Below are 13,530 nucleotides of genomic sequence, written 5' to 3' on the forward strand. Positions count from 1 at the left end.
GTCTGAAACAGCCTTCTCCCTGTTGGTTAGAGTATGGAACTACATATACCAACAGACTTTGAGAACATTGTGTTGGAGGATGCTGGTGTAAAGTATGTGAAGATGCACAGCAATGCCCACAATGCTATGAATCAAAGGAATCTGACTGGATTTCAGTGTACCTATGGGATCCATTCTAGCTCCACCCCAGATATCAAAATCCATGGATGCTCAAGCCCCATTGTATACAAAGACATAGCAAAATAGTGTCCCTTATATAAAATGGCAAAATCAAGGTCTTCCGGATTTTAGAAAAAAATATTTTCAAGCCATGTCTGGTTGAATCTGTGGACATGGAGAGACGACTGTACTCCATGTCAGGGTGAAATATGTCTGACTAAACGAAACTAAAAAAAATCTGCCTGGGTTTTCAGTCATGTAATGAAAGCTCAGAAAGAAAGAAAGAAAAGGAGGCAGGTAGTGGTTTTTATCAGGGTAATTGAGATGATCAATTACATATAAGAAAGCAGCTACAGCTTCATATCAATTAAAACATTACAGCAGGAAACTAAAAACCACACATGGTCTCAGCTTTCTGGGTTTTCTCTGAATTATTTTGTCACTATCGATGTTTACTTCCCACAGCACCGCAGAAGCCAGAGATTCTTTATCTTTCTTAAAGTTTCAGTGATATCCTCAAACAAGCGATGTCTGTCAGCTGCTAAACAAGTTACTTTTGGGAGAATTTCTATAATGTCCTTCTAAGAATTATGGGAGTTGTAGGGCAAAAGGTAAAATTTTCAAACAGTTGATTTGGCTCACTTGCTTGCTTGTTTTGGAAAGCCTTTGGGTGTCCAATTCCAGTTTCTCATGCAAGCTTCCAGTTTCATGATCTCATGGACTTGCTGATTCTGCCAACAGTGACTGCCTTCTGCGCTGTGCTTTATTGGTTCTCATCTGCCCATGAATTGCAACACTTTTCTCTGTGTTTCCTTGGGCTTTCAAAACAGATAACTATGGTTGCAACTGTGTTTTATGATTCATATCTTCTGTTATGCACGTGTACAGATGGTGCTTGTTTCCTGCAGATGCAAATGAAAGTACTTTGCTTCCAAGATACAATAGTTGTACTTGGCTTTCTCACCAGCAACTTGGGAAACACCATCTGAAAGAAATGGTTGTGCGGATAAAGTCCAAAAAAATTTAAAAAAGAAAAGATGAAAATTCTGGACACAAAACAGCACTTCCATTTCACAGACAAAAGTGACTGCACCAAGGAAATAAAGAAATGTTGAACCCAGTTTTTTAAATACGTTTAATATAACCATGGATAGGTGACTGTGGGCACATCAACACAGTAGAATTAATGCAGTTTGGCACCACTTTAATTTCCATGGCTCGATACTATGGAATCCTGGGATTTATAGTTTGGTGAAACTTCCACACTCTTTAGCAGAGGCTAAAGATCCTGTAAAATTACCATTCCAATAAATTCTTCATCCTTTGTTGACCTTTGGTCCTACCTGCTAACTTCCTCTGCCACCTACTCTGTTAATTCATTCAAACTTGTTTATAGATCTTGACATCTGGCCTAAAGAAAGGAAAGCCCTGTTGAATCAGTCCAAAGGCCTTGAATCCACCACTCTATTCATACAATGCCAATCAGGTAGTTAACCCATCAGCAAAACATTAATGCAATTGCTTTGTTCACTCCTATTCTCCTGATTATATTTATATTCAATTAATGTATTTTGATATCTGGTTTCTGCAGTTCCTACATAATCATGTCTAGATGTGCACAGACTGAATTGCTGGAATGGGGTAGGCGGTGCTTGGATAAGATTGTTTCAGTGCAACTCCTTTCCAAAGTGTGGCCAATCCTTCCTAGATGCTAGGAATAGGTGGAACAAGATCCAGCTAGTTTGCATCACTCGTCAGGATCTCTACTCCTCATTCAAGCAAGGTCCTGACTGCCGTGGAAGAAGAGCTTGAGAGGCTACTGGGCACGGTGATCGCCCAGCTAATGATTAACTATGGAGTTATAACTAGGCTCTTTTTGATTGCTACTGCACAGGGAGAAAGGAAATACAGTCAACCCCAATATTTGCAGGTTTCACTTTTGTGGATTTGATTACTAGGTTCTCTCTACAAATCATTAGGTTGTCCAGTGAACTCGATACCTACCAGATGTTGCAAAGAGAACACTTCTTTAGGCATTTCTACATCCTCCAACACAATTATTGAAGGTTACAGAAAAGTATTTTCTCCCCAAATATGGATTTTTCAATATTTTGTATCACAAAAGGAATGTTTTAAAAACACTCCAAAGAAAAAAATTGTGTGGCAACATTTAGAGGACTGTGACATTCATAGGATAACTCTGTTCTGATCCATGAATTCATTTGGGTGGTTCAATCAATTTATATCAGTGTGAGATCAATTGCTAGTTCCTACTAAAATATACCCATTAAATCTATGGAATATACACGAGTTGTTTACTGATCACCCAATAGTTTATTCCATTTTTTTTCGTGTAGGGAGCAACTTGAGAAACTGCAAAAAAAAAGTTGATTCCATGTAAATTCTTGTCTGAATCTACAGGATTCAGACAAGAATTTGCACACTGCATTCCGGCAAGTCTTACCCATCATCACTATTGCCACTATAAGTGCTTCCATTTGGCAGGAACTATCCCCAATTAATTCACTCATCTACTTTGTCCTTGGCTTTCCTCAGATACTGCAAACTGAGTTCAAAGTAGAAAGGTAATTTGCACTCAGCAGAGGGAAAAGAAAAGAGATTGGTTGTTCTATGTTTTCCGGGCTGTATGGCCATGTTCCAAAAGTATTCTTTCCTGATGTTTTGCCCACATCTATGGAAGGCATCCTCAGAGGTTGTCAGAACCTCTGAGGATGCCTGCCATAGATGTGGTCAAAACATCAGGAGAGAATACTTCTGGAACATGGCCATACAGCCCAAAAAACATACAACCCTGTGATCCCGGCCATGAAAGCCTTCAACAACACAAAGAGATTGGTATCTTACCCTTTCCAATAGATTCAGGATAATGCAAACAGCTGCATCACCTCCTGCCCTGTATGTTCTTCTCCAATGACAAGTTTTTCTATCTGTAATATTGTTTGGCAACATGTTCCCTGTAAAATGTTGATGGGCATATATTTGGCTACGACGGGAACCCTGTTAGGAAGCCATAAAGGCAACTGCACGCTCCATCTACTAACACTCAAGCAAGTTAGGAGGAAAATTATATAGCGATGCTCATAAAGATTACAGTGACATCTTGTGGTGGAAACCTCAGTAGTTATTACAACAAAAATTATGATATAATCTGACTCTGTGGCAACTGCTCCTTATTTCATATATAGTTGACTATCAAATAATAAAGTTGGCATCGGTTTGTTTTTCTGGCAACCATACATTTTCCATGAAAGAACCAAAGCAATATCTGAAAAATTAAAACAGTGTTGGAGAGTAATCTTTGGAAACAATAGAAAGAAATGCATATTTTTAAAAGAGTCTTTTCTTATAAACATTTTTGTGAGCCAGTAAAGATGAACAACATACATACAGATGTTGCTAGATCACAACTTTCATTATCCCACCACAAGCTAAACATTTATCTAACTAAAATAACTATCATTTTTCTGTACTGTGGGCAATGTAATTTATTCATTTTGCTGTTGTACTTTAGCATTCTGTGCCATATTTGCACAAGTAGTAACCATGAGTTTTGTTCTGACCAGATCAAGAAAGTTGTTTAATTGGAAACTAAATTTAAAAACTACTTTAAAAAAAAAACTTAAGACAATGCCTGTCTAGGAATCTTTAGGTCTTCTAGCACAACTCCATGGTAAATTTCCAGCAGAGGTTAACCGAAGACTCAAACTAGACGATATAGAGATTCCTAGAGAGACCATGTTAATCAAATATGCAAATATTAAACCTGAAAAAGTGGAGGTCTGTTGTAAATAATGGGTTGAGTGACATGATTTGCATCCTTGACTCAGTCATCAAAGTGGCTTACACAAACCTGATATGAAGGCCAATTGTTGTTTTTTCTGCATTAGGCACTAAATGTCTTTTGTTGTCTCTACCCACTGCAATTTACTGGAGTCAAGTAAGGCATGTTTGAAAAGGGAATCTTTGCCAGCTCTGTCTAGAACTCAAAAAAGAACTTTCAGCATTAAGAATACGGACAGAGTTTCATCTGTGCAGGAGAACCGGCCAGCCCAGAATCCGTTTATCTTGGCAACAAGATAGAATTCCAGAACACATAGCAACTGTTGACAGGGAGGATTGTTCTTCAATGCCACTGAGACTTTGCTAAGTCTATTGGAATCAAAGTGGCTAGGATCCAACATGACCTCAATTATTCTCAACCAAGAAGGTCCTACTGCCCCTAATGCCACATATTCTTACAGCAGTCGACCCAGAGTTGTGCCTGTCAGGAAACGATACAGAGAGTCCACATTAGCTAAAGAGAGGTGAGTTGTGATGTCTAATTGACTTCAAGGCTCCAGCCCCAATACAGGCTGACTTTGCTTGGGCCGGCCCACACCAGTTTACCTCTTCTCGTTTTTCCCTATCCTTTGGTCTGTTTTTGTTTTTCATAGAATCAGAAAGTTGGAAGAGGCCACAAGGGCCATACCATGCAGGAACACCAAACTTAGCACTCCCAACAGTGGACTATCCAGCCTTTGTTTAAAAACTTCCAGAGACGTGGCCATACTGGCTGGTATATTCCAGCAGTTGCCATGGTTTTGTCATTCCTTGCTCTGCTGACAATACAGGTTACTAAAGGCTCCCCTTCTTGAAATGCTTGGGAATATTACTTTTTGGACAATTCCCAGAACCCCTCTGCCAGCATATTCTCTGGTGCCAAGCTGCCCGCAAGACTCTGAGAGCAACCTTTCTACATGTCACCAGCTTCACTTGGCTTTTGTACATAAATTGTCCTCAGTGTTGGGGTACATCTAGACATGTCATAAAGCAAGAAGGAAGAATTTCATAAGGAAATGGCTGGTAATTCTAGTTGAAACTACAAATAAAATTTAGATTTTCTTGATAACTAAGCTCTTTCAGAAAAGGTTGCCTGAAAATTCATCTCTTGAAGAAGAGTCTTAAAAGGTGGCAAATAAAGCAATAGTAAAGGTAAAGGTTTTCCCCTGACATTAAGTCCAGTTGTGTCTAACTCTGCGGGTTGGTGCTCATCTTCATTTCTAAGCCGAAGAGCAGGCGTTGTCCATAGACGCCTCCAAGGTCATGTGGCTGGCATGACTGCATAGAGCGCCGTTCCCTTTGGAGCGGTACCTATCAATCTACTCACATTTGCATGTTTTCGAACTGCTAGATTGGCAGAAGCTGGGGCTAACAGCGGGAGCTCACCCCGCTCCCTGGATTCAAACCTGGCAACCTTTCGGTCAGCAAATTCAGCAGCTCAGCGATTTAATCCGCTTTGCCACTGGGGGCTCCAAATAAAGCAATAATACTTTTTCTAATATCCAATAGGCTGGAGGTATGTTAAATTAATTCATCCTGGGGAAGTGCTCCCTGACAATTATTAAAGAAAACATGTGTCGTGATACAGACTGCTCTTAAAGAACCACATACAATAAGTAAAGTTAACGAATGTTTATTACATGATATTTTGAACTCAGAAACACTTAACTTCAGTGTTTCAACTTAAAGTAAACATCTTTGCTCCAAGGAAAGGCAACAAGCAAGAACAGAAAAATAACCCAGATTATCTAGCTTGATAATCCGATTCAAAGTCAACCAAAATGATCACTGGAACTAGCGTCATGCTATGCTGTGGCGCAGAGAGTTAAGGAAGAGCAAAACGCTCTTAAATAATGAGTGCAAACGATACCATTGTCAAAAGCCAAGCCAAGTTCAAAAAGCCAAAAGTGGAGCCAGAAACGCCAAGCCAGGAGCAAGCACTGTCATCGTCAGGGGCCGGGCCGGATTCAGGAGCCAGAAGAAGCCAGATACGCCATGCCAGAAACCCCAAGCCGAAATCGCCAAGCCAGAAGCAAACGCTGTCGTCGTCAAATGCCAGACCGGATTCAGGAGCCAAACGAAGTCAGATACGCCAAGCCAGAAACGCCAAGTTAGGAACGCCAAAGCAGGAACGCCAAAGCAGGAACGCCAAAGCAGGAACAAATGCTATCATCAGGAGCCAAACTGGATTCAGGAGCCAGAGGAAGCCAGGAATGCCAAAGCCAGGAATCAATCCTGATTTCAGGAACACGAATCTGTACAGCCAGGACCCAAGGAGAACAGGCAGCGACAAAGCAATGTCCCAAAACGACACCTTGCCTTCTTCAAGGGACCTTCACCTTCACTTTTAATTTACACCTCGGAGTCTGATGATGATGAGGCCTCCGCCCTGTCATCATTATCCACAGCTGATCTTGATCCCACATGTGAACCTCGCCCATCAGCCCTCCAATCACTCCATCTTTGTTCAAGACTTAGATCTCCCCATGTCCCTGGTGTACCAGTAGTTTGTCAGTCTCTTGATGCACCCTCAGAAACTGGTGCTGCACACACATTTACTTGAGTCCAATCTGCAGCATCTTCCATCCCACTCCCAGACCCATCATCCCCAGAAAAGTCCTCAAACGTTTCATCTTCCGTGGGAGCAGTAAGTATATCCCGGATCTTCTTTCTTTCCCTTTCCTCATCTGACTCTTGCTCCCGAGTTGACCTCTTAGTTCCTCTACTTTCTATTAACCCATCACCTTCCAGCATTGACTCCTCTTCACTGGAGAACCCTTCAAACGTTTCATCCTCAGTAGGAGCCGTAAGTATTTCCCGAATCCGCTTTACTTGCTGTTCCTCATCAAACACCTGCTCAACATTATCCCTTTTCCTCCTACTAGCAGTTTTACCAGTAGTACCAGAACTGCCCCTTGGCGCAACTACAACAACATGTATAGCAAAGGAAGTGAGCAAACATTCATTTCTTCTTTACTTTTCAGAGTAAAGTACATTTATCTAGCAAATAGCTTTCATATGTTTTGTGTATTATACATCTCACAGGGCAAACTTTGTGAAGCTGGAGCTGTTATACAGTCCTCAAGTGATTACTAACCATTTTCTTGCCACTGAAAGACATGTCTTTGAGGAATATTGGGAGGGTACAACATACCTGGCTGTAAATTGGTGTATTTTTGCATACAACGAAATATGATTTTCTACATAATAACATTATTATGTACTGCTTCCTGAACAAGGAATGATGTTTCTTATGCAGAAAATTCACTAGTTGGAAATTTCATTCATTACAAAATTCACATTTTTCATGGAAAATGCTATTCTGGATGTAAGTGAATGTTGCTCAGAATATGTCCAAAGTACAAATATTCTCATCAGTCCAAAGTTCTCCTTGTAAGGATTTTTAATACATTTTCAAATACTCTTGAATATTTTTTTCTATCCTTACCACAATATACTTTGCATTGCAACAGAGATACTTTACACCAATATATGATTGCAAAAATATTCCACTCATACACTCTAGCTAGTGTGAGAAGTTTAATTACTTACTTAAAAAAAAATAGTGTGAGACGTGCAACTAAGTTCAGAGGGCACAGAAGATCCTGGAAAGTGGAAGATGAGTCAAGTGTTCCTGCTAATCAAAAGGTCCCATGCTTGCGTTTGACATCTTAAATGAAACAAAGGATTAATTGCGTGATATTTCATTGACTTCTTGGAGAGAGATAGTCAAAGAAGACGATAATTGTCTAGATCAAGGGAGTGGGCTACAACCCATGGGCTATATGGCATCTCCTAGGGCCATTCTATTGACTTCCAATGACCCACAGAGCAATCCAAATAACTTCCCATGTTCTGATATCAGTAAGCATAGAATATGTTTTCAGTATTGAGCAGCCTGATAATATTCAGAGTATTCCATCATGTTTTCTTTTTTGTTGGGTATTTTTAATAAAACATGATTAATAGCATTTTGTATTGTACTCTTCCATTCCCTTTAATTATATGTATTATAGTGAAGAAGGCCCTGTTCGCTATGGGAACCTCATGTATGACCGCAGAGTGGTTCGAGGCAACACATATGCTATTCCTGCATTACCTTGGGTAAGTTTTTTCCCCCTCAAATCTCTATCTTTTTCAAATATAAGAAGACAATAAAATCACACTGGCCAACACACATGTTGGTGCCTCAAATGTTAGCCTTGTGTCTGGATATATTTTGCCTGTTGATTCAAAAAAATGACACCAGTTTTCCTTATCAGCTTATTTTTGAGATACAGAATATATACCATCTACCAATCACTATCTGTTCACTTATAGAAAATTGTGATAACTGTATCTAAGAAATTAGAGAGGATGTGGTCTAGCCAATGCAACTCTCTGAGTCAGTGCTCTAAATAATACCAGGAACAGGCCTAAAAAACCAAGATATCAAGGTGGTGGTGGTTGTTGTTGTTGTTGTTGTTGGAATGTGTAATCAATGGGAACAATTGTTGCATGCCTTCATGCTGTTTCCATTTTATGGCAAACCTCTCACAGGGCTTCCTTGACATGATTTATTCAAAGGACATTTGCCATTTTCTCCTCCTAAGGCTGAGAGAGTATGACTTGCCCACGGTCACCCGGCAGGTTTCCATAGCTGAGTGGCGATTTGAACCTTGGTCTCCTGAAGTTTTGTCCATGAGAGTGAAACCACCAAACTATTCTGAATCTTTTTTAAAAAGTCTTTTTATATTGTGGGAATATTTTTCAATTTGCTTTCTGAGCCTCTAGGACCCATAAACTGGGGCATATGTGATATTTTAAAAACCCCAAATAGTTTTTCACATCTTTATCGTATAGATATGAATATCACTTCAAATTAGCAGAGGAATTTTTCTCCCACTTTCCAGAGTCCTGAACCTGATCCTGCTGAGGTTCAGAGGCGACGAGAAGCCCACAGGAAAATGCTTGCTAGAAGGCGATTAAAGGAAGAGAGTGAAGTACATGCTCCAGTAATTGAAGACGCTGGAAAACGTGTTGATGTGCAGACAGGTAGAACACCAAATGGCTCATATCTAAAGAAATAAATGATGGAATCCCTGCATCATGATCAATGCAGATTAAACAGAGAGGCTCCTATTGTTGAGAAACAATGTAAACATGTAAAGATGTTAAAAAAATAAATGAAAAGAATGTTGCACAGACAGGAAATCATTGCTTAGATTTTAGCTTTTCAACTAAAATAGAATTTTTAAGTATGGAGCCAGAATCCTGTTGAGCACTTATGAATGCATAAATAACATAACTATGTTGTTGTACAGTGAATCTCATCTCAGTTCCTTCCATCTCCACTGCTGCAACTGGGGGTCTGTTCCCCCGGCAACTGGGGAGCAGCTAACTGATGTTTATTTGCTGCATATTTACCCCGCTCTATCTCAACCCTGAAGGGCACTCAGAGCAGATGTTCCCTTCAGCAATCCCCAGTACGACATGCAGATGCAGAACCCCACTGCAATCCCCCCTCACACTGGAGATCACTCAAGGGATTAGGAAGCTAGAAGCCCAGCCAGGAGAAGAAAGATCCATCTGTCATACTGATTGCTGCCTGATAATAAGAACTGAGACTTTCATTGACCCTACGTATCCCCAAAACAAAACTGTCATGAGTGTGTAACTTTTGTAACTGCCCAGCAGGATTCCAGCTATACTTTTTATTAATCCACTAGCCATTCCTCATTGTGTCATTATTGCAGAATTATACCTGGAGGAAATTGCAGACCGCATCATTGAAGTGGACATAGAGTGTCAAACGGATGCTTTTCTGATCAGAGCATCCAGCCCTCTTTTCGTCCCACTGAAGACCGGGGCTGATGTAGCCACACAAATTGAAGAAGGAGAGGTGTGTAGGATTCTAATACTGAATTACCTTAAGATAGCCAACTACATAATATTTTTTTTAAAAAAAACCTTTTCCCAGCATATTTTGCTTTCCTAGATACTCTTGGAAGTTCAGGCATTTGTAATCACTACATCATAGCATTGAGTCACTACTGGATGAATCAAGTAGCACATGGGATGGTTTGGTTGAATCATGCATAGGTCAGAGACAACTCAGTTTAGAGGACTGTCATGCCTTTTTAGCTGGAGAAACCTATTTCAGCAGTATCTGCAGGAGAATATTTGATGTTTGTGTGTGGCTCTGAAGTCTCAGCAGTCACTTCCACCCATTCCCAGCTGTCATCAGATCCAAGTAAAGGTCTTTATATGTGCATTGCAATTATGTAATGTTACTGCACAGTGGCGAGAAGGTAGGATTGGAGAAAGAGCTGATGTGGGCATGCACTTGGGTCCACTGTCCCATTTGGAGCAAGGCAGGGAAAAGCTCCCAACGCATTTGTAGTGAGCCTTCCATAAGCCTCAGCAGCAGCATAAGGCCATAAAAAGTGTGGGTGTGCCATGGATGTAAGTAAGGCTGTGTGGGATGCAAAGCATAATAAAAATGGTGGCAACTGGAGCAGCTATTGAGTACATTTTGCTGCTTCCAGGGGTGTCAAAATTGCTTTTCTTCCTAGTTATGGGTTGCCATATTACCTGGTCAGCTGGCTTTTACCTGAATTCTGGGCCCAATTTGCTTTTGGCTAGATGTTCCCCGAATGATCAAACTTCAGTTTTCTCTTTTTAAAAAAAAATTTATAATTTCAAAAGATTACAATAAAAGTGGGAGAACAATATGATTGATAGTAAAGTAGGAAATGTAATTACTCATAAAAAAGAAAACAAAAAGTAGGAGAAGAAAAAGGAAAAAAGGGGGGGAGGGGGGAAAGTTTGTTGACTTCCATCCATATCTATATTGTCCTTAATCAAAAGGGGAATCAATTCCCATTAGTCTACTGTTAAATATGTATATAACTGCTTCCCTTAATTCATGTAATTCTTGGGGTTTCTACATGTATGTAAATACTTTGTATTTATATTATCATAATTTTATTTTGATGAAATCCAGGAGGGATTGCCGGTCTGTACTTCTCTTTGGTAAACCTTGTTGCTTGGTTAACAAATAGGTTAATTTGTCCATATTCTTTATTTCCATTAGTTTTAATAACCATTGGTCTATATTCGGTACATGTTCTTGTCTCCAATTCCTCGCATAGGTAATCCTTGCGGCCGTCATCATATAGTTAAATAAAAGTTCCTCACTTTCCTTTAAATTGTTTTCTGTAATTCCTAGGATAATGTGTTCTGGTCTCATTTGACACTTAAGGTTTAGAATTCTTTGAATTGATTTGTGGATCTCTTTCCAGTATTTTCTAGCCATTTCACAGGTCCACTACATGTAGAAGAAGGATCCTTGCTCTTTCTTACATTTCCAACAGGTGGCATGCATAGATTTGTTTATATGTCCTAGTTTCTTTGGGGTTATATACCACCTGTGGAACATTTTAATCCAGTTCTCTTTTAAATCGTATGAATACATTTGCTTTAATTTCTTACTCCACATATTCTCCCATTGATCCATCTGTATTGTTCAACCTATATTGGTTGCCCATTTTACCATACATTCTTTTACCAGCTCTTTCTCTGTTTGCCATTCTAGGATTTTCTTGTATATCTTTGTTGTCAATTTTTTTCTGAGTCCATAATTCTATCCCAGAATGTTTCTTTAGTCATGAATCCTTCTTTCCTGTCTTTATTATAGTATTCTCTTAATTGTCTATATTGAAACCATGATATATTTGTAAAGCTTGTATTAATCTCTTCTTGGGATTTCATTTCTATGTTTCCATCGATCTGTTTCAGTATATCTTTATACGTGGGCCAATTCTGCCAACCTAATAATCTTCTGTGCCCTGCTTCCAATGGGGAAATCCAAAGAGGGATTTTTGGGTATATTCTTGCCTTATATTTATTCCAAATTTTTATAATAGCTGCTCTTATAAAATGATTTCCATTTTTTTATTTTGTTTTTCCATACCAGAGGTATGCATGCCAGCCAATTCATAGGTCATATCCCTCCAGGGTCAAAATTTTCTCTCTATTCAGCGTCATCCAATCCTTAGCCCAAATGAAGGCACATGCTTCGTAATAAGATTTTAAATCTGGCATTCCCAAACCTCCTCTTTTTGTCTTGTCAATCACATTTGTTTACTTAATTCTAGCTTTTTTGCCTTGCCAAACAAATTTGGTTAAAGACTTTTCCCATTTCTTGAACAAAGTAATATTTCTAAGGATTGGCAAATTCTGGAACAGATACAGCATTTTTGGTAAAATTGTCGTCTTTATTGCCGAAATTCTGCCTAATAATGACAGATTTAAGTTTTCCAATTTTCTAATTGTCTTTTTATTTCTGCCCATTTCACCTCATAATTGTTCTTTAATAATTGGGATTTTTTGGGTGTGATGGAGATTCATAAGTAATTGATTTTATTTTTAACTTGTAATCCAGAAATTTTCTTTAGCCTTTCTTGGTCCTTCTTGGTAATATTTTTAGTCAGCATCATTGATTTATTTTTATTAATTTTAAAACCTGCTACTGTACCAAAGTCCTCTATGGTTCTCAACCATTTTTTTATATCTTCTATTGTGCTGGTACAGCTGTACCAGAACCTTCTATTTTACTTTCTTGCTGCAAATGTTTGCAGCCATAGGACAGGCCACCTGTCGATGACCATTAAGTTTGGTTCCGCCCCCTGTTCAGGGCTCTGGGAGGGAAGGAGCCATTTTTAAGTTAGTCTCTCTTGGGAAATTCAGCTGTAGGACATAGACCAGCTCGTCCCGTAAAAGGCTTCCTATTTCAAGACCACCAGGGTTCAAGACCACCAGGGATAAAGAATACCAGGGATAAAGAATACCAGGGATAAAGAATACCAGGGATAAAGACCTCCAGGGATAAAGACCTCCAGGGATAAAGACCACCAGGGTTAAAGACCACCGGGGATAAAGAGCACCAAGGTTAAAGAACCCCAGGGATATTGACTGTCCAGGGATACGACAACAGCACAGAAACATCTGCAAGCCATTGGCTGGTAGGTCCACTCAACAACCAGACGCACTTGGAGTTGGCAGTGGGTCCCAGACTAGCTAGGCCTAGATAACAGATAGCCTGGGAGGGGTTATAAGAGGGTTTTCACAGTTATTCAAAGCCTATCGCCTGTCCTGTGGGACAAGACTCCTTGAAGATTTATTATTTGTTCGTCAATAAAGACTTTGTTATTTCTTTAAAGACTTCAAGGCCATCTTTTCAGGAAAACTCCTCAACGACCCTTCTTTTAGGCCCCTGGCTTCCCGCTGGGCGTAAAGCATATGTCCTACATAACAGACAGTCAGTCACAGGCCCAGCGCGTGACAGAACATTGAAATAGGGAGCTGGTGGCTTCTGCCACCCGGGAGTAAAGTAAAGGACTTGAAAAAGCTAAAAGACAGTGCATAAGGGAGCCAGTTCAGGGCCATTCCAAGCCTCCATTACCTGCTATCCATGTGAATGTGTTCCTGCATTTTCGGCCATCTTGGAAGACAGCCCATGTGACCAGAAGGGAGGGGCCGGTGCATTCC

At 39.8% G+C, this 13,530-nt stretch overlaps 1 protein-coding gene and 1 long non-coding RNA gene across 2 annotated transcripts in view; one reads left to right on the plus strand and one right to left on the minus strand.

Moving 5' to 3' along the window:
* Window positions 1-453: 453 nt before the first annotated feature.
* Window positions 454-4,255, minus strand: LOC134297903 (uncharacterized). Its single transcript, XR_010004854.1, has 2 exons — window positions 4,031-4,255; window positions 454-1,144 (listed from the first exon to the last, which is right to left on the minus strand). It is a non-coding gene; the product is annotated as an uncharacterized LOC134297903 (long non-coding RNA).
* Window positions 4,256-4,298: 43 nt separating this feature from the next.
* rsph3 (radial spoke head 3) overlaps window positions 4,299-13,530 on the plus strand; it is a 34,239-nt gene continuing 25,007 nt past the window's right edge. Inside the window, exons 1-4 of the mRNA XM_062976768.1 lie at window positions 4,299-4,484; window positions 8,016-8,103; window positions 8,892-9,033; window positions 9,735-9,880. Of these exons, the coding sequence (XP_062832838.1) occupies window positions 4,360-4,484; window positions 8,016-8,103; window positions 8,892-9,033; window positions 9,735-9,880 (501 nt within the window). The 5' untranslated portion in view covers window positions 4,299-4,359. The remainder of the gene's footprint in view (window positions 4,485-8,015; window positions 8,104-8,891; window positions 9,034-9,734; window positions 9,881-13,530) is intronic.

Source organism: Anolis carolinensis, chromosome 1 (genome assembly GCF_035594765.1).
Source record: "Anolis carolinensis isolate JA03-04 chromosome 1, rAnoCar3.1.pri, whole genome shotgun sequence".
In the NCBI taxonomy this organism is placed as follows: Eukaryota; Metazoa; Chordata; class Lepidosauria; order Squamata; family Dactyloidae; genus Anolis; species Anolis carolinensis.